We start from the raw sequence: 26,651 nt of genomic DNA, 5'->3' as shown, positions 1-26,651 counted from the left end.
TTCAACTTGAGAAGAAATGGTCACAAATGTTTAGCTGTACATCTCATGTTCCATGTTAAAAACAAAAATTTAAAAAAAGACTCATCGCCACCACAAAAACAACACCAATAGGAAGTCGATTAGTATCCGTCAGTTGTCGATGATTTTCCTGCTTCAAAAACAACTTCTCAACGATACAATTGGATGGTGCAACTTTATGCCTGAACTGAACAAAAAAGAAAAACATGGCATCTTGAGGACATAAAGTATGCCGCTTTCTCATTCCACTACTGTCTTGTCTCCAGCATCCTCTCATGCGCTCTCTGTTGGACACTTTGAAAGTTGGAGTGAGCCAGTCGGGGGAAGCAGAGTCATCTGTTCAGCTAATTGGCAACTTGGAGAACAAGCTATAAAACACAAAACGGCCCGGTGGTGGTGAAACTACCCCATTGGGTAGTTTTAAAAAAAGAATGCCTTTGTTGAGATGAAAACGATTTATCAACTGTGCATACATTCTTGCTGCTGGAGGCTGTAAATTTCCCCAGTGTGGGACGAATAAAGGATATCTTATCTTATCTTATTATTTAACAACAATAAATAAAAAGGTAAATTTCCCTTCTACTAGGTACTCGATTGTCCATCTGCAGAGGTGCGGGGTTCTATTCTGACTCCGGCCTTCCTGTGTGGAGTTTACATGTTCTCCCCGCACCTGTGTGGATTATCTTGGGTGCTCCGGTTTGCTCCCACATTCCAAAACCACGCGTGATAGGACAATGCTACACTCAAAATTGTCCCTATGATTGTGAGCGCAGATGTTTGTTCGTCTCTATGCGCCCTGCGATTGGTTGGCCACCGGTTCAGGGTGCCCCCACCTACTGCCCAAAAACAGCTAGGATTAATCAGATCCAGTACGTCCTGCGACCCTTGTGACGATAATCGGATCAGAAAATGGATGGATGGATGGATGGATTGATAGGTACTCTTGCACATTACGAATCAGTGCAAGTCTAAGATTCTGGAGAAAAGTACTTCTTCGATGGCTTTACAGAGAGATTATTTTTGTTTCATGCTAGACAGGATGATCTCACCATCATGGTGTGAGTGAAAAATCTCTAATCCCTTTGTACGTTCTGTCCGAGCACATACAGGAGGCGGATCTTTGAGACTTAGCCAAATTGCAATTGCGACGTGATCTAAGCTTGCTTGTTTCCAAATCAGAAGCATGTGAACGGTATCATATAAATGTCTGTGTACAGCAGCAAGTATGATGCAAAGCATTGCAAAAACTATCGTCAGGAGTTTATTTTGTGCTTCTTTGGTGTTTTAAGGGTGTAGAAGCAGCATGAGAATTTTTATTTTGGTTGTGGAGTTAGTGGAGTGCAGTTTTGTGGACCTTATTGAGAACAAACAGTTGTCACAGTACCATTTTCAGTGTTTTCAGTGATCAATTGACTGAAGACAAATAAACGTACTGCATGAATGTACATTCAAGTCACGTCTGTCTTTAATTAAATTGTGGGGAAAAAAATACATGGAGTATTTACTGGAGCAGAATCCCAATCAGGCGTTGAAATGCCGCCAATCCCCTCAAGCTCTATTTGCACTAACTACAGCATACATTTGGAATTTGAACTTTTCAATGATTATGTACTGCATAATATTTTGAATAAGTCCTCCGTAATTTCTTTCTCCTATGAGAAAATGTGTCACAATTTTATCCGTGCACCTCATGACCATGAAAAATTGTCAACAAGAAATCTAGTAGAGCAACCAGACCTGTTGTCAAGATGTGGACCATCGGGGCTGGATTGAGAGCATTGTGTGCAATGGAGCCTGAAGGCTGGAAAAGCTTTTTTCTCTTTATTGTCTTTTTGCTTTTTGGCAGTGACACTCCCATGGTTCATTGAAATAATAATGCAGTTCAAAAGCTTGTATGTATTTATTTTTTATTTGGATGGAGCAACCCACCACACAACAACAGATGTTTATTCTCCATGTGGCTTCCATGCCAAAGAGACTCCTTTTTTTTATGGTAACAACACGGATTAAGTTTTTGTTTTTTAAGCCATCAGACAAGGCTGCAAACCCAGGTGGAAGGGTAATACTCTTCCATCTATATGCCATACAGGGCCCTCGGCACAGGTGACCCATAAGTGAAGAGCCTCCACCATGGCTGATTAAAATGGAGCTCCCTGGTGTTCAGCTGTTAGTTTCTCGGCCATAGCGACGAATTGTGTGATTGGTTTGGGTATCTGTTACATGCCCGTGGGTTCAACAAGTGCTGAGATAACTCACCACTGTCTCATGCACCCTGCAAATGGGATAAAAAGGCACAAAGCTGATAGGAATGGGACTCCAGTGTGATAGATCTTGGCGACCGAAACATAATGAACTCGCAGGCTTTTCAACCGCTAACAAACGATGTTTAAAATTGGGATTGGCAGAAAGAAATCACGAACTTTTAAATAATAGCAATAACGTCTGACAACAACAACAAAAAAATCATCTTCAGATGTTTTTCTTGATTAAAAAGTAGACTGACATTATCAAATGTAAACACTGAATATTACATTGCTGCACTGAACTGAGCGTTAGTTATTACTTTTTTCATTTTTGTGAGACATTTAGATTTGTGCTTAATTGAGGATCTTTGTCATCTTTGGTGCGAGGGAGGCAGCTGTTGTGTTCAAGCTCTTTTTTTTTTTTTTTTTGCATTGATGCCACTTTTTAAATAGATTTTTAAATCTCACACTCTCCCTCAAGTGCTTTCACGTACCCCCATTTCAGAACCTCTGTTATAAAGCAATCAGCAGCCCATGCTTGGAACTTTTTTTCCAAACTCTACTGCTTGATGCACTGGGCTCGAGTGCTCCTTTTTTGGGGCCCTCTGAATAATCGCACGGCAAATTTGAACGCGCTGAGTTTCCGATCAGGCAGACTCAAACATGTGCTGGGATGTATTTCTGAATGGAGGAACACACATTTTAGTGACAGTTAGAGCTCTACTGTTCTTGATCTTGGTTTTTGTCCAATATATTTCCTCCCCAAAAATGTGACTTATAGTCTGGACTCCAGAGTATCAGTCACACCAGAGTCTGGAGTGACTTATAGTCCAAAAAATACAGTATGTATACTTTATCAGCTGTATTCTTATGCATGGAAACAAAGCCATATTCTCACTTACTCTAAAACATGCAACCCTTTTTTCCATCCATCCATCCATTTTCGGAACCGCTTTATCCTCACAAGGGTCGTGGGGGGGGGGGGGGTGCTGAAGCCGATCCCAACTGTCTTAGGGCAGTAGGCGAGTGACACCCTGAACAGGTGGCCAACCAATCGCAGGGCGCATAGAGACGAACAAACATCTGCACTCACAATCACAGGGACAATTCTGAGTGTAGCATTGTCCTGTAACGCATGGTTTTGGAATGTGGGAGGAAACCGGAGAACCCAGAGATAATCCAAAGAGGTGTGGGGAGAACATGCGAACTCCACACAGGAAGGCCGGAGTCAGAATAGAACCCTGAACCTCTGCACGCCAAATTCACAGTGCAGGTCGACTGGTCGACCACCATGCCGCACCATGTTGTTTATTTATTTATTTTTAAATTGTCAATCACGGTTTGGGATGCCATGCACTGGCAAATTTTGAATCACAGAAAAACTGTTTGGCCCCATCACTCGGTTTCTGGAGGGTGTTAATCACAATTTGAACAGTAAACATCAACTAGGTGCTTTTACAAAAATTACATCACTGGCATGTCGACAGCTGGCTCCGTTCGTCCTGCTGCAGCGGCACACTCTCTCTGTGTGATATATTAATCTTGCTACTTCTACAGATTGTGCTTTGGTGTCCCGGGAATGCCCTTGTGCTCCAAATCAGCAAAACTACTTCAGTGAGTGCAGGACAGCATACTGCTGAAAACAAGCCCCGTTAGCCATGTTCATCTCTGAAGGATAAAAGTTGTCATGTTGTTTTCATGGCATCTAGGTGGCACTTAAACGGTTAACAATCACACGCGTTTCAGACCTCCAAGGGTTTAATTGCAGTTCATGGTTATCGCGTTGGCAAATATTCCCTCTGGGGAGAGATGATCAAGCTTTTAACGGCTTCGTTCTCTGCTGTGTTCACCAGCAAGTCGCTAGCTTCATCTGTTTGCTAATTGGGTCTGCGCGCAGTTTGGTGTGGACAGTTTCGTTTTTTGTGCAGTGTAGCTAAATGCTGCCGTTGGGAACACTTTGTCCAAAAGACTTCATTTTAATTTACATAAATGCTGCTTGTGAATCTCATTTGTTGTATTTTAAAAAACCTTGTCATGTTGAAAATGACCAGTTATTGAGTTTTGTTATTGTTGAGCAATAGAGTATCACCGCAAATTAGTGTCTGGGGGGCTTTTCTTCACTAAACTGTTTTCTTAAAAGCACTGTGCTGATTAGGGAGGATGCCTTTATTTGCATGCATTTTTGGATTTATGCATCATTTCATAATAGTATCTCTCTATATATTTTTCAATTTAGAATTAGATACGCTACAGCAGCGATGGGCACGCGGCAACTGACCATAGTCTGAATTCCCTTGATTAATTAAGAGTAGTAAAACAATAACTTATTTTTCTTCATTCTTTTATTTGCACGTGGTTAGAAACATGTTACCTGTATAGTAGTGGATGTGTTTGTTTTTCTTTCTATATTTTGTTTGCTTTGGGGTTTGGGGGATGGGATGTATATTGGACGTTCATCAGCATTTTGGGAGACTTTTTATCGTTTAAAAAAACCCAAACCTAATTGATTTCAATGGACTTCAATTGTACGCAGGCTTATCCCATTGGCTTACTGGCCCAATACCTTCCTAATAGCAGAGTTCCACTGTATAGTTATAAATTGAAATATCACAACTCACCTCTAGATGACACACATGGCTTATTTGCACTTGCACCAGGTTTTGTCACGTCCCGTGTTTGCCAGCAGGGGGCGGGCTTTCTCTCTGCCGCCCACACACCTGTTACGCATTGGTCGGTGATTACTCTGCCTTTATTAGGACGCTGTGGCAGTCGACTCACTGCCGGAGAATTCCACGCCGTGCCATTATTCTCTCGCTCAGATTCCTACCTTGATTACTCGTTGCCTCCTAGCCTTGTGGCTGTTACTACGCGTCATTATTCCTCTCGTATGAAATTTATACACTTGTCTAATCAGACCTTCCTCGCCATTTGTTTTCCGCGAGCGTTTTCGGTTGTTCCCTTTATTCCTTCCCTGGTCCTTATTTTGACCAGCGCTTTTTGTTATTTTTCCCTGTCGGGTATTTTGTGTTCTTTATTAAAAACTCCCTTTGTTCTCTGACAAAATCCTTTTTTCGTGTCTGCTTTTTCGGGAATCCACCTCCTTATTTTGTTGTGCACGAAGCGATCTTTCCATCGCTTCGGGCACAACGTGACAGGTTTTATGTAACCTGCCTAGACAATACATGCGAGTAGGCCGAATAATTTGGCGGAGATTTTGAGTGACTTGCGGGACAAACATAGTTCATCAATAATACATCTTTGAGTGAGTTGATTTTAGTGAAAAAGTTAATGCACAAAATTAGTTCTCACACTCAGTGTTGGTTTGCTGCTCGGCACTTTTGTGTTGTCCTTTTTTTATTTTTTATACACAAGAGCCCTTTCCATTGGAAAAAATAAATTGCAGCATGCGGCTATTTTTTCACTGTACAAACCCTTTATTGTTGAAGGCTGGATCTTTTATACATATATGCGGTGAGAAATGTATTATGGAAAATGAAATACATTAATTGTACAATAATATACGTTGGTTCAATTAATTCATGAAATGCCTTGATTTCTTTAACAAAGCCTGTTTTCAGAACTTTGAGGGGAGCCTCCTATGATTCCAGCCAATCCAAAGCGATTCTAGTGAAACGCAAATCCGACCAATATAATAGACACAAATGATTTTAAATCTTTTTGTGCACCTCAGTACTCAGCCATTTATTGTGGAAAGTTCTTGCCATAAATGCTTTCAAAGGATGGCCGGCCTATCTCGCTAACATACCATAAATCTCCCACTCTTGCCTCGTAATAAGCCGGCTGCACTCACACAGAAATATTAATTTGTGACTCATTTCTATCAGCCGTTATGCCAACAATGACATCAGCAGTTCTGGTGCCCTTGTCCCTTTTGTACCCGTCGCCTTCAGCGACTTAATTGCTTGTGGGTGATGGATCTATACAAGCGTATACAATAGAGGGTGTGATGACACATTTGTTAATTAGAGGAGGGGCACATATCTGAGTAAACACAATCTTTTGAGACCAGCACGGTTATATTGGCACAGTGGTTGTATATGGTTGGCATGTCAAATCTTGGGTCTGGCCCTCCAATGTGGAATTTACATGATCTCCCCGCGCTTCCATCAGTTTTCTCCAAGTACTCCGGCTTCCTCGCGCACTATATGGGTTGTTTAGCTCAGAACAGGGAGGCTACGAAGTGTGGAAAACAAAACTACAACGGGTCCTCAGTTTTTGACATAGTCCCTTTTCCATGGCGGTGACCTGAATTTATGCACAAGTCAGGATACGCCCTTGTGTATCTCTAACCTACTGTAGCTTGGTATTTAAGTCATAATTACGTAATGTATTTAGATGAAACCTTTTTGGAACCTTGTAAACCAAAGGACCACTGTATGGTTTGCATTTGTAGACTGCTCCTCTTTCTCTGCCTGCAGAGTGAATTTCTATTTGCCACAGTGAGTCACGTGCTCACCTTAGATTCACCTTGTTGAAAGATGAATCACGGTGCTCTTACAACCGCAATCAGAGAAAACGGGACTTTAGAGTTATGTGCTCCCGGCCGCTCGTGAGTTGTGCCTCTCTTTGTCCCCGTGATGGATTGTCCATCTGCTATAATTCCCGAAGAAATTTAATAATCATGGTAAAGTGGGGAAAAAAGGCACAAAGTGTACTCCGGTGTACCTTGGCGTTAACAGGCCTGTAAATTGTCTGCATTCCAAATCAAATCCTTTTTTTTTTTGTTCGTGTGTTCCAAAGCTTTCCAAACCAAACCAAAAGTTTTCCATTAAAATCAATAATATTTAGGATAGTTTAATCCAGTGCCAAGATAAATTTCACAGTTCTACACATTATAATTGACATATTTATGAAGGAGAAGCTTTACACCTTTTGGAAAGTTTGTGACTAAGCTGTCGAATCTGGTAAAGGTTATTTGAATGTTGAGCAAGGCAAAAAGAGAAATTAATTGGATTCCGAAAAACCAACATACTGTAACGCTACTAATTTTTGGGGAAGACAACTCATTTTACTTCCTCCTTTAAACATATGTTAACAGTTTGCTATCTTTTCTGCAGAAAACCAGCCCGCCCAAAATGTACCTTATTCGTGTTACTTTTTAAATGAAATAAAACATGCAAAACACATGAATTTAGGGGACTTGTGTGTATAGTTTGAATGCTAATAAACTACCTCTAAAATTTTAGTGGTGCTTGAGCTCCCGCAAAAATGGGCTGCAACGTCTGTAAAACGTCAGTTTGCCAGAAATTAGCACAAGAGTTCAAATTACTGATTTATTTATTCAACAAAATCATTTGTGACCCTTTTTTTTTGTCTTATGTTTCAAGGCACCGTAAAATGAATCGATTATCTATCCTCTTACCTTTTCCAATGTGCCTCCCCTTCTCATCTCAGCAAACGAGGAAAAGCACGTGCCGCAGGACGTTTTAGGGAGCAGGTGGGGGCGAAGAATATGTGATGGTGGAAACAAAGGCGTCAAATTATATAATGAGGAAAAAAGATGAAGCTTGTCTTCTAATTGCTCTCCTTTGACAACCACAACTTCACACAGCTCGCTTGCAAATCCCTCATTATCTGCATGCGGGAAGAACAATCAAAACCCCGATGAGCGAAATCTTCCCTTGGCATGCTTTTATTTCTTTAGTCAAATACAGCCAATGGAAAAGCTAACACAAGCCTGCTCACTAAGCGTGTGCGTCAGAGGGAATTCTTCTGTCCAATAGATGAGGTATTCCGCCTCGTCACTTGAAACCAATGGGTGCACCCTTTTCTGCTTCAGTCTAAGCAATGTACAGCGATGAGTTTAATTCATTGAATGCAAATGCCATTATTCCCCACCCCAAAAAAAAATGCTTTTCATTAAGAAAAATAACACTCTAGAATATTTGTTTCATAAAAATCTACAGTAAATACATACCTGAATAGAATGTAATGAAATTAAAAAGTGTTATTCACAATTCTTTGCTATAAATCACTAAACATTGTATTCTGGTCCGTGAGCTTTGGCCAGAGACGGCGGTGGTCACAACTCAATAATCTGCAGTAATATGAGTCATAATATTTTCAAAAAGGATAAGAAATACCTACCTGTCAGTATTGTAATACTGTTCGTTTACATGTGTTGCACAACCAATTGCATCCAAAAATACCAATGCTAAGTGGTGTATTGCCTTGAGATACACCAATGCTATTCATTCGCTCATTTATGGTGTTTTGCATTGCCTGTATTCTTAAGCAAAACATAAGACTACCTGTAGAATAGCCGAGGCAGGGTGAGCCGTGGCTCATGTGCATGAGAAAGCACCATCCCCTCAAAACAGGCCGATTAAAGTACGAGTCAAAAAATGAAAATATTTGACAGAAGTGTGTCACGGACATCTGGGAACTGGAAAAAAAGGCTGATTTCATATGCCCCAGCCCCACACACACACATACACACGCACAGACACACACTAAATTTGGTAATAATGATATCTAATTAAAAAGTGCTTTCATGTTGCTAAAGCATCTTGTTTCACAGCTGCTGTTCATCCTGAGTCGTGACACACTTTGTTTTTGGAATACTAGCATGGCTGCTGAAAACACACACAGGTGTTTGGGGGCTCACTGCACCACCGCTTAAATAATTCAAGCAATGTCCTCACCCCAGGGAAGCTCACTGAAGCCAACATGGCTGATTTGAGCCTTGTGAAACAAGCGTGAGCAATCAGAGCCCTGCGTCTTCTCACTCAAGCGCTCGTTGAGTGACATTAAAGGACATGCGTTGCAATCAACAGTGACCCTGTGACGTTGCCACGTGGCCACACACATCAGTTTGACACACATGTGGAACTTTATACACCAGCTTCAGCCCATTCAATTCATTATCAATTTAATTTTGTGTCTTGGGCTGTGTATTGAAAAGTATTATAATACTTTTTTCAATTTCCTTCTCCATTAGTTCTATTTGAGATGCAAACAGTGGTACTGCTTCTTTAATCATATTGTGCATTCTCCTCATCAGTGCACATTCAAGTCAATGTGAAACTCCCACAAGGAACAATGCAAAATTTTACCAGAGAACATGCTTAAGTCTGTCAAAAGCTCTCATTTCTTCAATGACATCCATAGATTTTTGCCATCCTTCCATCCTACATCGATTCATCTGGCACAGACCAAACACCCTTCCATGGCTATCTCAGACTCCTGTTGTCGACCCCCGATCAAAATTTAAAGTGGGGCTGCATGCAATGATCCTGAAAATTGAGTAAACAGAACTCATCCAATCAATTTTACCAACCACTGAGCTATTGACTAAATTAGAATATGCCTATTAATAATAATAAAGAAAAACAACTCCCCAATAGCATGCTGAAAATCCTGTCAGCCTATCCTAGCTGAATTAAGGGCACACTCCAGTCTGAAGGCCAACCAATCACATAGCACAAATAGACAAATAAGCATTCAGATTCCCACCTATGGACATTCTGGGGTGAGGCAAACGTGCTAAACACTAACCACAGTGATACCCACTCCAAAAGCCTGAAAATAGAATGTTGCACTAAACTCAATTAAACGCATGGTTAGCTTTAAATCATGAAGTTAACTTATGAATTTATGTTTGGAAGGAGACCTTGCAAACTGCATTTGTGAATCTGTTCCATTCTCAACTTCTCCATCTAAGTTTGAACTCTTTTTGTGTATCCTTTTAACTGTATGTTTGTCATAAATAAGCGGCTCATGTGGTTTGTAAGTGTGACAGCTGCTTCTGCACGAGTTAGGAAAAAAATGTTCACTGCATTTCATGAGTCTGCTGCATGCAATCACTAGTTCTTATAATAACATGGGACTCGGTATTGACCTCTGTGGGACATTACTTGCGATAGGCACTCTAAATTACCAGAAATATAGGAATACTTTGGGGAAACGTGTAAATCTACATTTACAGTGTTAGATGCTGTATATTGATTTCTTCCAACCCCCCTCATCCTTGTGGTGTTTTTCAATCACAGATGTTATCGTCCTAATGAACCACGTTAACGAGCAAGATGCCTCTCAGCAGTTCCTAAGAGCTGTTATGGAGGGAAATATTTTGTACATTTTTAATTTGGGCAGGTTGCCATGATTGCACAGAAACTTGTTAGTTTATATTTTCGAGTGCAGTGTTAAGAAAAGCACGGTTCGTAATAAGACATTATGAATCCACAGTGTTTCAGGTGCATGTATAACAAAAAGAAGGGGGAGAAACAAAAAGCTTTCCCACCAACTGGCTCATGGTTGCTTTATTTAGACTCAGTTTGTTGGCTCCTGGTGCATATAATGAATGCCATCTGCGTTCCATTTTACGCCGCTCCGTAAAATAATAAAAATGTCCCAAGCAGCTTGGCCGGCAGCCTCATCTTCATCATCCACATCGATCTGCCTGCGTCTTTACTGTAATCTGTTCCTACATCCGTCTTCAGAAAAATGGCAGCTAAATTTAGGAAGTCAGCTTCCAAGGATGCTGTTTGAATGGACACGTTTATCATCAAGACCCCATGTGTCAATCAAATTGTGGCACTCACACTGAAATATTGTTTCCTTATATAGTAGTGTGAAAAGGTGTGTGCCCCCTTCCTGATGTCTTATTCTCCAACCCCATCATCAGTCAAATTTAAATGTTAGTCAAAGACAACACAAGTAAACATCCATCTATCCATCCATTTTCTAATCCGCCTCACAGGCGTGCTCGAGTCTATCCCAACTACCTTCCGGCAGTAGGCGGGGTAACACCCTGAACTGGTTGTCAGCCAATCACAGGGCACACATAGACAACAACCATCCGTGGCCACACTCACACCTATGGTCAATTTAGAGTGTTCCTTTTACCTGCCATGTTTTTGGAAAGTGGGAGGAAACCGGAGTGAAACTGAACTGAAAATTGTAATTAGCCACAGTAAATTCATGATTCAACAAGTGAGGCAAGTACCTTTTTACACAGGTTCGGGTAGGTTTGATTTTTTTTTTCAGCTTTTTTTGACCTTTACAATTCTTTGATGATCTTAAAAATTAAAGTTGGAAATTTGCAACAACAAAAAAAGAACAGTTTTAGAAGGGGGCAAATACTTCACTTCTTCACATTGCATATAGGTATTTACTTCTGACAGCGAAAGTTTGCCGAATTAAATATGCACAAACTGGCCTGAATTTTCTCTCTGATTATTTCAATAGGAGTCTGGGATGTCCACTAGAGGGGAGTGTGGACAAGTGACAGTTTGCTAATGAAAGTTTGTCCCCTCTTTTCTCTTTAAGGGCCAAAGTATTTCGGGGAAAGAAGATTTTTGGGGAGTATGACATCAAAGTGGAGCAGGTACTATAATCCCACTGAAGGGACACGACAACTGCTATTACAACATCTATATCAACAAATATAGTCATAATAACACTAATAATATTAAAATAATAATAAAATTAATACTACTAATAATGCATACAATACAATACATGCTGATTTATATAGCACTTTCACAACAGCTGCAGCTGTAACAAAGTTTATCAAACAAAATTTATCAATTGTCATTATCATGTTGAATACAAAATAATAATATCAAAACAAAAAAATTGCTTTGGGGAGTGGAACAGGTGTTTAAAAGGATTTAAAGAACATTTACCATATTTTATCGGAATTAAAATATCTTTCTAATAAATAAAATGATGTAAATATATCTATATCTATATATATGAAAAATGATTTTAAACTTTATCATTAAATATATTACGTATTATGTTTTGATCATTGAAAATCTTGAAATTGGTTCGTTGCTGATGAAAACTAATGAAATAATATAATTAAGTTAAAATAATATATAAATGTTTTATCCTTCACAGGAATTGTCGTAACATTTTCAATACGTTTACACATGATTACACATATTTTTCCTGCAAGTACACAAAAAAAGTTAATGTAATTTGTGAGAGCCTATGGGGTGAATCACTCAGTGAGCTAACGATATTAGGCCTTAAATCGGTGTTGTTCTGCTTCCCTGCACAATACAGTAATTCATGATGAATTATGTCTGCAGTCCGTAGCAAAGTATAACGTTGCTCTCAACTCAGTCTTACCGCAATGTGTGTTAATAATTTAAGTTCATTTTGTCTGCTGTCTCCCTGCAGGCCGAGTTCTCAGACATCAACCTCATTGCACATTCAAATGGAAGTTGCACCGTGGACATGCAGGTCATCAGAGGCGGTGTGAAAACGGCCAGGTGAATACCACGCACGCATCAAATCATGATGATCTTAGATTTGCACCGTTTAGATAGTTTCCCCCCTCGGAATCCTGCTGGTGGTAAAGCATGTCTTAAGAGCCCACTTCTCTAACCAACACAGGAAATGAGGGCACCAGTACTGCAATTATGTTTTGTGGCTGCTTGGTATGCACACGCACACTCTGTTTATGTTGAGTAGAGGTAGAGAAATGTTGAAGGGTGCAGGGAAAAGAGGCTTTGTTGGAGCAGAGATGAACCTTTGGACATCAGTCAGTCAAATGTAATGATTTTAAACACAGCTTTGAGTGTAAATTATCTCTATCTATCTAGTTAGCTAGCGAGGTAGCTAGCTATAGCTATATATCTATCTAGCTAGCGAGCTAGCTAGCTGTCTGTCTATGGAGCTATCAAATAGGACTCAACCAAGGAACATCATCTAATTGGCACTAAGTATGAACCATGTAAACATTTTTTGGACAAACACAAGGTTGATCATTCCAAATTATCAACGGGACAAAATAAGCGTCACATTTCAAATTCTGACACTTGCCCTAAAAACTCTCGTTAACAGGCTCGAGATGCAAGTTTTTGAGTGAGAAAAGCTGTGTCGGAACAAACAGTCAATTGTTTTCCACTGGTGTCATGTTGTTAATAATATAACACACACAGCGCAAACAGGTGGCTTGAAATCAAAGTCCTTTGTTTGCAAAAAGTTGCACAGTACTTGCTCAACCTCCAGTTCTGTCAAGAAAGCGGGAATTAGAACTCAATGAGAAACATCCCAAAATAAGCATCTGGTTCTCATATTCTTCTTCTTCTTCTTTTACTACAGTGTTTTGGGGAAAAAACGTTTTCCAATAAGACAAAGGAAAAAATCTAAACACACACAGAATCAGTTCTTTGATGCTGGCTGAAATGAGGCTTGGTGCGGTGCGGTGGTTATGACATTTCAAGCCGGTTTTATTCAAACTTCAAATTGTCCATTTATAAAGGCATTCAACTTTGCCTCACCCTGACAAAATTGTCACCAAAGTCCTTAACCATGATCAGAAGGAAACTGGAATGACTTTGCGCTTGTGGGTCACATCTGATTAAAATGTAGGTCTGCCCTTTCCTTCTCATGAGTAATGAGGAGATTAGGCTGTCCCGTTAATTGCTGTGTCCTCTCCAATGTGCACTTGAGGTTCCTCCGTGTGTCTGCTAAGTATTCTCGATGCACAAACAGCTGGTGATGGTCACACTGTGTGAGACGTTTTCTATCCCTGTATTGATTTTTTTAGCCAGACTGCTCTTTTAAGCGCTGCATTAAAAAAAAAAAAAGCCTTCATTTGGTTCATGCGCGGGGATAAATGAAGAAAGAACAAGAGAGCCGTGCTCAGTCGACATTGACCTGCCACTGAGTTTAGCTTCCATTATGAGTGATTTGATTTCATTCTCCATGCAGACTGCAGAACATCGTGTAGGAACCTGATTGGACAAAATGAGGCGGACAGAGGACAAATTCACTGGGGTGGACATTTTATTTCCTTAATTCACTTGTGGGAAAAATAAAAATCAGAAATTGGTTTCTACGTTTGCCTCATTTTTTTCAGTTCTGTGTTCAAATCTTGGTAGCCAGTGACAAAAATGAGTTTGACACCCTTGTCTTCTTTGTTTTAAAATTCTAACAAAAAGTATAGGTCATTTCTGATTAGCCTAAACATATAAATAATTCCCTTGAGTTTTTGGTAAAAGTTGTCCAAAATTTTACTCAAACTGAAATGTTAATGTTTCACTCCGTTTTCAATCAAAATGAAAACGTTCAAAGAAATTAAGAGAGAATGTGAATCTGCATTGAGGTTCACTCAATTTAAAAAGATAATTGATCTATGCTATGATCGGTCATTCTAAACAGATGAGTGATTTAAAGTAAGAAACATTTTGAGTTTTTCTTCATAGTGTGTGGGCAAAATATGAGTCTTGCCATAAAACACAAAACTTTTTTTTTCTTCTCCCATTTATCACATCTATTGCCAACAGTACGACATTTTATTCTTCTCCTCTTAATTTCCTTGTTTCTTGCCCCATCAGATCCTTTAGGCCAGACTTTGTCTTGGTCCGCCAACATGCCTTCAGCATGGCCCAGAACGAAGACTTTCGAAACCTAATCATTGGACTGCAGTATGCCGGCATCCCCTCCGTCAACTCACTGGACTCCATCTACAACCTCTGCGATAAACCCTGGGCTGTAAGTCATTTTAACAGCCTTACATTTGCAGCAAACAGACATCAACAAAGAAATTGGCATTTAATAGCGAGAATAAGATGAAGTATACAAAGATGTGATTTTTTTTTCTGTCCTGGGGAATTAAAGGAGTGTAATGTTCACATCAATAAAATTGTGTTATCATGCCGCTGTGCCATGAAGCAATGGAGATAGAATGGGCTTGACTACATGGCCACAGCTGTCAGAGGAGCGGCTACTGTAGTTTGCTGCCTAAACGGGCTGTTGCAGTGACTAAAACAGGAATTAATCAAGTAGAAAGGTTATGTTGGACCTTGTCAAGCCTCTTCTATAGAATCTTAGCACTTTGTGAGCATTAGCAGTTAATCCAACACACGTGTGAAGCGCAGTTAGCCTTGGTAGCTAGCTTTGCCCTCTCCCCGAAAATGGGGAAAATCTTCCTTTCAGATAGTCCGCCGGTTAGAGTTCCACTGGGAATGATAATAGGGCCCGCATATGTTCAAATTTTAATTTGTGTATTTGTCCAGCTGATGGTGCTACGCTTCTTCATTGAAAGCATGGGCAATATTTTCAACGACGTTTTGTAAACTAGCACAGTAATAAAAGGTTAAAATCTCAGACAAAATGTAAACACGAGTTCTTAGTTCACAGTTCATCATGTCCCCCCCCCCCCCCCCCCCAAGACCATAATCGTGTGTTTACTGTATGTTTTCCTTTATTTCTTGTCTTTATCTGCAGTTTTCCCAATTGATCAACAATCAGAAGAGGCTGGGTGCTGACAAATTCCCTGTGATCGAACAAACATTCTACCCCAACTACAAGGACATGGTGAGCATTCCTATCTTATTTTTTTAATGATTTTGTAACCTTTTACGACTACACATGAAATGTTCTTGATCAGGTTTCTGAAGACGAAAAAACAAAGAAACCACCAGTCACTTTCAGTATTCTGCAACGATAAACATTTTGTAACCTTTTGGAGAAATCAAAGAAGTGTGTTAGACAAGATTCCATTTCAACATTTTATATACAATCTTTTTTTGGTACATGGAAATACAAAACAAAAACAGCACTATTTTGACAAAAACAGGCATAAATACAAATCCGCAACAATTTCTTCAGTATAAAACATGCATTGTTTCATGGCACTTCACTAACACCATCCAGTTTATGATAATCATTTAGTGTTAAAAATTAATGCATGCCAAACAAATCATGCAACGATATATATTTGTAAAATTAGCATACTGAGCTGTAATACTTCATTGGTGGCTCAGGTGTGACAGTTAATGAGCCATACTGTATTTTTTTATAAAACCACTAACCAGATCAGGGAGTTGACGGAATGTGCGGTTACTGTTATCTTTTGAAGTGTCAAGACATTTAATCGCAAACATCATGAAATGAAAATGCTTGAAAGATGTTAAATTTACGTCACATCTATCTGTATATGAAAGCTCTAAAAGTAAATGCCGTTAGTGTCAAACATTTTAATGTTCAATGAAGTACAATATTTACAATCACCGGAATTGTTGTCATACATATTTCCTATTTTGGATTTTCTATTTATACACACATTTTTATTTGCATGGGGAAGTTCCATTGTAACCGTAGTTAATGAGTCTGGCACTAATTGCGGCCCACTTGAAATTCTCTCTGCAAATCAGATCAATGCCTGACATTTTTACATGACTAATAACCTTGCTGCCACACTGAATGTGTTAACTGTCAGTCGCATGCAAATGATGAGAGGAGGACTCACTCTAAGATAAATTATTTGCATGTGATTTGCAGCGGCTGTGCTATCAGCAACCCTATAGCCATTTGCGAAAAAAAAATACTTTTAAAAAGCTCTGGGAGTGCATTTAGTGGTTTGAGCTGACAAGAAGTGTTTAAAATGCGATTCATATGTTTACTAGGAGTTCATGCAATTAAGACGGTTGATGGCAAATTTGACTTGAGCAGCAGCTTTCTGAACCAGCTGAAGAGACTTTAGAGACTGCAGCAGCCTGCCAACGCGAGTGAAAATAATCCTGCCTGGAGGTCATAAAAGTATGTAATGGATTTTCTGCAACAGGACATTTCAATTTTGCAAATAGCAGCTGTTTACAAAAAATGACTTTACAAATGCTGGTCTTTTGAGACTTGTTGCCGCTGCCTGAACATCGAGAGTTTCAAAAATCGAACCCAGAAGTCAGACAAACATTCATTTGTTTTTGTGGGATAGGTAATTGACATTTGCAATGTTCAGTAGCTGATCAGTGATTGTTTTAGCGGCAGCTGCAACCTAATTTTCAGAAAATGACTTTTAAAGGCTCTGCGAACATAGTACTGTAGTTGCTAAGGGACCACAAGCTCTGACCAGCTTTTAGGATGACAAGATGCATTTTAGATTCTATTCTAAATTGGAGCTCTTGTCCTTGTTGTATTCAGCACTTGAGCGGCAGCACTCGGAACCAGCTGGTCCGTGTGACTTTCCAGAGTTAATACCGTATGAAGAAAAGCAAGCAGATTTATGAGGCAATTTCTGCAATGTCCAATGGCAGCACAGTATTTGTTTTAGCAGCAAGTCGTAGTAAAATTTGCAAAATTATTATGTTAAGCCTCTGGAAGCTTAAGGCTGTCGTAGGTTTCTCAAACGCAAGAATATTGCTGAGGCAATTTGGGCAGGACGAATCAATACTTAAGCAGCGGTGTTATTGTTAGCTATTCTTTTAGAGACTTTGACTGACTATAGATGGTCAATATAATCTATTGCAGAAGCAAGCAGATAGATTTCTGAAGTAATTTTGTTTTTAATGTTCATTGGCAGCATAATTGTTTTAGCAGCAGCTGTTGCATATTTTGTGATTTTTTTGATTCTGTTCTAAATTAGTATAGTGAAGCTAGAACAAGAGGAATGTAATATCTTCTTTTTGTAATCAGCACTCCAGCAGCACCAAACCTAACCAGCTGGTGGTTCAAGGCTTTTTTTTGCTGCAGCAGCAACAGCAGACTGAGCATAGAGAGGGGAAATAATTCAGCCTAGAGATCACAAACGCGTCCACTTGTTTTTCTGCATCATGATATTTCGATATTGCAATATAAAGCAAATTAAACCAAGCTGTTCTCGGAATTAATGTATAAATCCTGGTCAACGGTAATGCCAAGCTTTCCTAATGCCTCTGCACATTTTTAAAAGCGCTTTGTAACGATTATTCAATGAAACTTTAATTAGCATTGCCGCAGCATCCATCTGGTAGTGGGAGCTCTTTCAGAAATGATATCAGCCCTTTTGCATGCCGTTATGCATAAATCATCCATATTTCAGCTATACGGGCCAAAGCAGGACATCCCTCTGACTGGAGGCATGACAGGAGTCAGACGGAGATGGAATCTTGAGACGGTTAAGGGTCAGTCATGTCCAGGAAGTCTTTCTCTGGGGCATGGCCACCCCTGTACCAGCCACAGGTTGTGTCGGAGCGACGAATGCATGCGTACTGCCGCGCCTGCTCGCCATTAAGGCTGTTATCCAGCAACCAGTCCGTCCACAAGCATTCATTTTCTCCCGTGGACGCACAGGGCACCGTGTAGCACACGTTGATCTGCCGAAAAAAGGCATTTTAAATTACAGCGGGTTAAAATGCGGCAAACGTGGTGGCGATTAGTGGTAGCTGGTTAAAGTAAAGCCTCTCCTTGCTCAACAACATTTAGAAACAGTAATTCATGCCTTCACTACATCTCTCCTGGATTACAGCAATGCATTTTATTTTGGAGTCAGCCAGTCCTCCTTCAAGTGCCTCCAGTTGGTCCAAAATGCTGCTGCTCGCCTCCTAACTGGTGCACACAGGAGGGAGTACATAACTACAACTTTGGCATCCCTTCACTGGCTCCTTGTATATTTTAAAGTTCATTTTACGATTTTTTAAAAATGTGTCTTTAAATCTTTGAATGGTCTCGTCCAACCATATTTTAGTATTTATTTGTATTTAACATGCCGTTCAATTAGACTGTATGTAACCTTTAACCGTGGGCAAGTAAAAATAAAAGAAAATCAATAGTTAATAACAATGATTGTGGTAGGATGATACACGAGAATTAAGAAAACTACTTTCAGTCATAGTTTCTGTTTCCTGGGCAGATGACAGATATGAATATTCATGTAGGAAGAATGAAAAATCCTGACTCACTCTGCATTCGCAGCCCATCTGGTATCTGTAGTTGAGATTTTTCCTTTGTGAGAGTGATAAATTGTCCCAGGACTCCACCAGGTCACACTGACCAATGGAAAGCCGCCCGTCGCTCCACATGCTTCCTGTGAAAAGCCATTGCAAAACACAGTGATTATTTCAAGTTAGGCACAATAACAATGATGAATAGCAACTTTTTGTCAAATGTTTTTATGTGTCCCTAAATATATTTTGGATTTCAATCATAGCTTTTCTTTTTTTCTAGCACACCAGGTTTAGCAGATATTTTCATTTTTGTTTTTAAATTTGACCTATAAAAGCTTGCACAAAACGGATATTGCCATGCCTAGCCCTTAATTCCTCATTATTACTAAATACAAATTATTATTATTATTAATATTATGAAAATTTGATGTGTTGGTGAAACCGCAAAGCCAGATTTTGAGTCAGCACAAACAAAAAATCCACTACAAAAGTTTTCTTACATCTCTGATTTAAAAATAAATAAATAAATAAAATGTTTCTTAAAAATGTTGCCCAGTGTAACCAGCAATGTTCATACCTGAGAGCAGATACCCTGCTTTGTTATTGGAGTCTAATTTGACTCCACACAGCGAGGAGAAGACTGGGGTGTACACATACTGGATATCCTTGGCCTTGTCGAACCCTTTGAACATCTGGCACATTTGGAGAAGACGCAGGAGAGGGTCAGGGTGGTTGTGCGGGATTACCATGCAATCCACATATTGGATGCTTTTTCATTTCTAAATTGGTGTGGCAGCACTAGTACAGGCGGATTGAAACGTAGTAGCATTATTAACCAGCTGGTCAGAGATTTTTTTTTTTTTTACAGCCTGAGAATACAGTTACCGGTACTGTAATGCAGCCAAAAGCATGTTGTTTTTTGATGCAATTTTAATAATGAGCAGTGGTAAAATAAATGTTTCAGCCCCTAAAGGCAATTTGAATTGGCAACATGAAGTTTGTTAGTCATGTCAGGAAACCCACCAAAAAAAAGAAAAGAAAAAAAAAAGAAAACATGCTCGAGAAGACACAGAAAATCTGCCATTTTGGCCGTAAGTGGCCATTTATTTCCTGGTCCCATTTTTTCAGGGCCTTTGTCCAGTTTCTACCAAATTGAAAGCACTCATACTTGACAGATAGGCGGCACTAAATTTGGCCCAAAATAACTTTTCATTATCGTGCATGGGTGGAGCGTGGTGGCAATAATTGTCAACTCGCCTAAAAGCACGACCCAGCCCCACACCTTTGTGTGTACCAAATATAATTTTTTTCTTTTTGGTGTTATGGGCATACTGTAGTGCAGTGTACCGTCATTGTTCCGATCCATTATGTTTTATATCCAGACAGACTTTGTCGTCTATTCGGACCGGGTATGCCGCAATAGACCTATAAATCTACAAATCGGACATGTTCTCTGTAGTTTTACACACTGCTGTGAAGCATGTAAGCATGGATTAGTCTACGGCACATCTCACCTTGATCATCTTTATTTCATACTGGATCATCTTCATGTAGGGGGAGGAGCTGTTGCTAGGCGACACAATCTTCTCCCCGGCAATTTTCGCCCTGATCACTGTCAGAAAAAAACAAGGGGCTGGCTTAGAATATGGTTGAAAAAAAGAGTGTTTTTTTATACATTTTTTACATGAACACAAAATCCCGGCCGCACCCCCCCAGTTCTGCCACAGCCAAGCAGATGGTCCGTAAAGATTTGGTGTGTGTCAATAACACTGCAAATCTTTTACTGGTCATGAAACTTAGAAAGTTAGACTGTAATAGAGTATAATTCTGAAGCAATATTGTGGAAAAAAAATCAGCAACAGTCTCGGCTCTGAGCTTTAGTTTGTTTATGAGATCACATTATCTTGATGCTATGTCATGGAGCAGTGAAGGCAGTTTGTGACTGCTGCCTAAATGGGCTGCCAATCAGATTAATACAGGACTTAAATGGCCACAATTGGTAAATTAGATTGATCATACAAAATTTGACTTTTGGAAACCAAAAACAAACATTTGAGAACACGTGCATTTGAAATCAATATGGTTACCATTCCCATCTATATGCGAAAATATGCAATCGAGATCCAAACCGGATTTATGTTTTGACTATACATACGTGTGGCAAATTTCATTCCTGACAAAGATAACACATAAATATGTTCAGATTTTATATTTTTACAACAGCAGCAATCAAAAATACCCCCACATCCAAACTACCTGGTTACTTTCTGTTTTAATGCCACCACAGCCTGATGAGGCAGCACACTCGAAGAACATCAAATACGGTTGCCCTCTACTACTTTCTGTCCTTTATGCCTTCTTAAAATTTTGATTCGTTGGTTGATTTGTGAACAATCAGTCAAACAATAATATGCGGCAGTTTAAATTTAAAGGCACTTCTTCGAGTATCTTGTCATATCACTGAAAAATGACGATCAGTCTGCTCTCTTAACCCACCCTTCCAATTGATCCTTAAAATAGTCTTTGGCAAATGAGCTGGCCTACTTAAATATTCTCCCGTGAGCGCAATTGTGGCTCGATGCCACCTGTTAATGGTAAGTAGAAAAACCCTGGCTTCGCATTGCCGTGTGTACAGATAAAATGGTTGGCAGCCTGAGCCTTGGCTGCAGCCAAATGTGGAAGGGATAGAAAGATTCTCCAAGCAATTAGCCAAAAGAACAGAAGAGTCAACTGCTTTGCCATCAGAATAAATGAGTGGTTCATGATGTGGAAGCCTCGCATATGCATTACTTGGAAGAATCGCATCGATTTCAGGGAAGATTTGCTTTTGGATATTTAATGGGCCTTTAACAGACAAACGGCATACATTCCAGAGTAAGCAAATGTGGAAAAAAAAGACAACTTTTGCAGTTCTAAAATCAATGGGAGGATAATGGAGTTTACATCTTGACAGCAACTAGCAGAGGGCAGCGTCAATTTAATTTGCTGCCTAAACGGAACTGCCTGACAGGAAGTAAACAATAGTTCCATCTGGACCGTTCTAAACTAATAAAGTTTGAGTGTTGGGGTCTTGTTTTCAGGTCAGAGTAGTTTTCTGCATCAATGGGCTGCCACACAGAGTACAACAGGAACCAAATGGGCAGATGTTTGATGTGGAATCATTGTAAATAAAGTTTGAGAATACGTGTCAGATTTGCTGCCTTAATGGGCCACCTGCCACAGACGTTAAGCAGAAAGTAAACAGGCCGAAGTTTGGCGTGGGACCGTTGAAAACAAATTAAGTCTACTAACAGCTGAAAACATCGTACGGGACTCTTTTGAATCAATAAAATCCTCCCCGTTTTTATTTAGTGTGCATGAACTTCGCAACAACATCATATTGCAAACTTCGAAAACCATGAGAACTGATGTAGTAAAAAACATCCCTCGGCCCAGATGAATCGGCACCCTTGTCATCCTCACAAAGCTGCACTGTCAGTGGTCTTTCACACTGATATTGTTAGTATGCAGACCATTGGGCCCAGCCTATAGACATGGAAATGAAGTGGAAGGAAGGGGAGAACGATGGAGTAAGCTGCCTTGGCCTCCGTCCAACACACACACACACATTCACGCACACGCACACGCACACACACACACACACGGACATAGCTTGGGATTCTTTCAAGGTTTGTACGGATGAGATATTAGTCAGATGTTCGGCTTTATTCAAAAGTCGCACTGGCTCTCACGACACTGTCAGGTCAACCGAAAGGCCGCCACCAGTCGACATTTAAAAAAAAACAACCAGGATAGCAGAACCCCAAAGGAAATGTGTTCCCCCTAAACTGTTGTGTGCGTACTTTGACAAATGACTTTGCACTTTGCACAATCTCTCTAAATCATCCAGTGACCTGGGTTTTCTGCTTTGCACTCTCCTCTTTAGCTGCCACCATAGAATTTCAATAGGGTTGAGGTCTGGGGACTGAGCTGGCCATGTGAGGAGCTTGAGTCTGTGTCGGGTGAAGCATGTCTACAATTTTCAGTCTGAGAGTTTGCTTATGCAATAAAAATTGACATTGATTTGCAGGCTTTTAGCACATCTTAACCAGGTTTCCAAGAATTACGCCGGGCGGTGTGGTTTGCTTCCTAAACATGCCACTTCCTAAACATGGAGTCAAGCAGTAAGCAAACAGGCCTTTTTAGCAGTATTTATAATTTCAATGAAGGGTACACATCGAAATTATGGGCATCGTCAGTGCCCTCATCGGCCAGGAGACACCAACATTGATTCAGGTCATACTAGTTTACTGTCTAAATGGGCATCCCCTGAGACAAATCTGTCAAATTCTATTACTGTACTTCTTAATTGCAGTGAATTCCATTTGCGGTTAATGTTAACATTGCTGCCCCTGTATTTGCAGCATCTTAATTTAAGTGTACAGAGATGTTCACGGTCTAATTAATTGCTAGATAATTACAACTTGCTTTGGATATTCTGTGTGCCTCATACGAAGCTTACTGAATCATCTTCTTTGAATCTTAAAGAATATTCATGATTTCAAATATGTTGTAGAAGCCCAACATATACAGGATCCTTAACTGTTCACCAAAAGCGTAAAGTGAAATCGGCCGCGTCACATCCGTTCCGAATCACTTTTTATTTCTCGTCGAGCACGGTGGCCACAAACAGGAAGTTACCGGTATATAAGGCTGTCATGTGATCAAGCGTTGCTTTAGGTGCACCAATACACTTTGGCTTCCATCAATCACAACGGAAGCAATTCAACCATGCTGGGAAAAAAATACTCCTCTGTCTTTGTCTCTCTCTTCTGTGCTCTCATAACCTAGATCCAATTTAAGCCCATGTGCAGATTTTCAAAAGCAGCTCTCAGCCTCAATTTTGCAACATATTTTGACCCCAGATACTAAGGCTTTCTGCTGAAGCCAAGTACTCAACGGCGTTGGTTTTGGCTTGTGCTGAGAGGAAAAAAAAAAGAAAGAAGAAAGTAAAAAGGGGGATTATGAAAGCCAGGCAACGGCACAAGTAGGGCAAACTAAAGGGCACTTTTAGAGGATTTATTCTTTTGTAACAACTATTTGGTCATGTTTGTGTTCCGAGGAATATTGTTCACAAACAACCACAATTTTATTGTCAATTGATTATCACCCTTGCATGAGCCAACATTTTGAGTTAAATAATGGAAAATGTATTTGGAAAGTGAAAGAGGACTGCACAAAGTTGTGTGTTTTTGATTCAAGCCACCTGTTGTTTTTATTTCCTACCACATTTTTCCAGTCTGTGACCGAATTAAAATAATAATACAATGCAAAATGTGTTTTAAGAAAAGAAATGAGCCTATCTGTAGAGTTTAACCCATATTAGCATTAAGGGTCCAAGCGAAACCCATTTATCTCCTGACACCACATTTTTCCTCAAGTCTGAGGGAATGAATTATTTTTGCAAACAGCAGTTTGGAAATGTGTCTGAACCGCTATTCCCGTGTTGGAAACAGGTTTTAAAATATTTGCGCATGCAACTTTTTGCCAAAATATAAAAAGTATATATTAAAATTAGTGTGACAGTCTTTTGCCACTTGTCATTTTACCAAAAAGTTACCCATTTATCAAATATACTTAATTGCAAGATTTGGCTACTGTATTTAGGTCTTAATTTGAGTACGCTTTAATCTGAGTAATTAGAATGTTGCAGCAATGCCAATAAGATCTCAAGATTAGCAACCCACCCAGTCGCCTGACTGTTGTGTATTTTGCTTCCCTCTAATTGGGCTCAGAAGACAATTCAGTAAACAGTCTGAGGTCTGAAGGGTGTTTCAACAATTTTCTGCTTGAACAGTAGCAAATGGTCTCCAACTCACCCGTCTCGGCGCTGCAGAAGAGCTGCTGTGGGTGAGCTGGGTGGCAGCTGCATGCGTCCACAACCGTGCCTGCTCCCAGCAAGAGGAGCACCCAGAGCCCCAGACGCACAATCCTCTCGTGGGACATGGCCATGATGATACTCACGCTGGCTCCCACGGCTTAAACAAACCCTGTGCAAATCCTGCCAAGTTCCCTTGATGAAAATTCAGATTTGAAGAGAAGAGTGGAAGTATTTTTTTTAAAAAAAAGCTCCAGTGGGCCTCAACCCACGGGTGTCAGCAGCTGTAGGTAGAAATGATTTCAGAAGAAGCTGCAATACCCTCCCTCCCCACTCTTTCTCTCTCTCTCCCACTTTCTCGACACGACGACACACGGACAAACTTACAATAGTTGGATCGCCTGGCACTCTGGTCATGAATGCTGAGAGGGTCGCGCACAGGGAGCCTCTTATGCACTCGACAAGTTAGGCACAGCCTCCTCACAACCACCAGAAAAAAAAACATGCATCATACCACCCCCCCTCCTGTTTTGATGTCCTACCTCCTTTCTTCTCCACGAGCATCCGTAGGCGTGTTAAATGTCGTCAAAAGAAACAGACTAATTTGTTGCAGATAAAACTGTAAGCATCTGCAAGGCAAAAAGCAGTAATTAAATAGATTGATGAGCAGGAAAACATTTGTAATCCTAAGTCTCCCATATCACATGTCAAAAATGGTGCTGGCTGAGTATGTATCAGAGGTGAGACATGTATCATGAATGGGCAAACTCTGGCCCGCGGGCCAAATCCGGCCCGTTGGTCTTTTTAATCCGGCCCGCTGAAGGTTGGTACACAATTAAGGTTCAATGTCAATGACTGCATTCATTTCATTTGGACTTGTAATGACAGGAATTTCACCGCCAGTTGGCACAGTTACTTGAAGTTGCAGAGCATAGGGAGGAAGGGGCAGACGATACGGAATCCGCAGTCGCGCCAAGTCAAGCAAATCCCGTTCGATACGACGGAATAATGTACTCTTGAAGACTGAAAAACATGCCAAGAAATGCAAAATACTGCTTTTTAAATAAAGAAATCCAATTAATATGATGTTGAATTTAGTTCACCCTTTTGATCCGGCCCTCCATAATATTTTCTGGTTCTCATGTGGCCCTATGCAAAAAATAATTGCAACCCCTGTGAGACGAAGGACGGATGGATAGAACTAAGGTCAACTTCTTTCCGACTCCCCAAGATCCAAACTACACCACAAAACATCAAAGATCGTATATTGCTCTGTGGCCAAGCATGTTGAGAGTCAAAACATCAACTATTGTATTGCAGAGCTTGCTGATGAGCTGACTTGGAGGAGGGAAACATCTAAAACACGCCGGATAGTGGCTCCAGGGGCTGAAGTTTGACACATGTACAATCGATCAAATGCAACAGACAAATATTCTGTTGTCAAGTTAGTCACCTGATCATAACCCAATAGAGCAGGCATGTCCAAAGTCCGGCCCGCGGTCGAATTTCATCCGGCCCTCGGCCCCCGTCATAAAATCAGTGCCGTCTGGCCCGCAGGTTGGGCGCAATGGAACACGTGTTGCATTGACTGAGGTCTCGTAGACTGGTGAGTGATGTTTCATAGAGTACTGCTTCCCTCTAGTGGCTAAATGAGTAATAGCATTCACTAAATGAGTAATAGCATTTAGACACTAGAGGGCATCACTCACGAGTTAACAAGACATCACTCCGTGTTTATATTGACTGATATGTCATATTTCAAATGATCCTTGCAGTTGTGGATATGTGTATTGCTTGTTCATTTCCCTATTGTTCGAGTCAAAGGTTTTGTGACTATTGAAAAGTCATGGTGATACATTTTATCTTTCAAATCAATCAATTTGCACTCAGGAGACTTCTGTTTAAGAA

The 26,651-nt window shown here is 40.2% G+C and overlaps 2 protein-coding genes across 2 annotated transcripts in view; one reads left to right on the top strand and one right to left on the bottom strand.

The window, feature by feature from the left end:
- The window catches only part of syn2b (synapsin IIb), a 55,551-nt gene that overhangs the window by 17,451 nt on the left and 11,449 nt on the right, over window positions 1-26,651 (top strand). Inside the window, exons 2-5 of the mRNA XM_052076484.1 lie at window positions 11,553-11,610; window positions 12,414-12,505; window positions 14,579-14,735; window positions 15,471-15,560. Coding sequence (XP_051932444.1) covers window positions 11,553-11,610; window positions 12,414-12,505; window positions 14,579-14,735; window positions 15,471-15,560 — 397 coding nt within the window. The remainder of the gene's footprint in view (window positions 1-11,552; window positions 11,611-12,413; window positions 12,506-14,578; window positions 14,736-15,470; window positions 15,561-26,651) is intronic.
- Window positions 15,741-25,605, bottom strand: LOC127607823 (metalloproteinase inhibitor 4-like). The gene is made up of 5 exons (XM_052076506.1): window positions 24,745-25,605; window positions 20,401-20,498; window positions 19,464-19,578; window positions 18,902-19,026; window positions 15,741-18,316 (listed from the first exon to the last, which is right to left on the bottom strand). Exons 1-5 carry the CDS (start codon window positions 24,875-24,877, stop codon window positions 18,119-18,121), a joined length of 669 nt encoding a protein of 222 aa, XP_051932466.1. The 5' UTR covers window positions 24,878-25,605; the 3' UTR covers window positions 15,741-18,118.

The sequence above is a fragment of the Hippocampus zosterae genome, chromosome 9 (assembly GCF_025434085.1).
Source record: "Hippocampus zosterae strain Florida chromosome 9, ASM2543408v3, whole genome shotgun sequence".
NCBI lineage: Eukaryota > Metazoa > Chordata > Actinopteri > Syngnathiformes > Syngnathidae > Hippocampus > Hippocampus zosterae.
This window is presented reverse-complemented; position numbering and strand designations above follow the sequence as displayed.

What these genes read in the sequence shown, in the direction of transcription:
- LOC127607823 (XM_052076506.1), bottom strand. Translation starts at nt 24,877, where the DNA reads ATGGCCATGTCCCACGAGAGGATTGTGCGTCTGGGGCTCTGGGTGCTC. An exon ending in ATGAAATAAAGATGATCAAG is followed by an intron (nt 19,579 to 20,400) that starts GTGAGATGTGCC and finishes CAAATGTGCCAG; the next exon opens with ATGTTCAAAGGGTTCGACAA. An exon ending in AGATGGGCTGCGAATGCAGA is followed by an intron (nt 18,317 to 18,901) that starts GTGAGTCAGGAT and finishes TTTTTTCGGCAG; the next exon opens with ATCAACGTGTGCTACACGGT.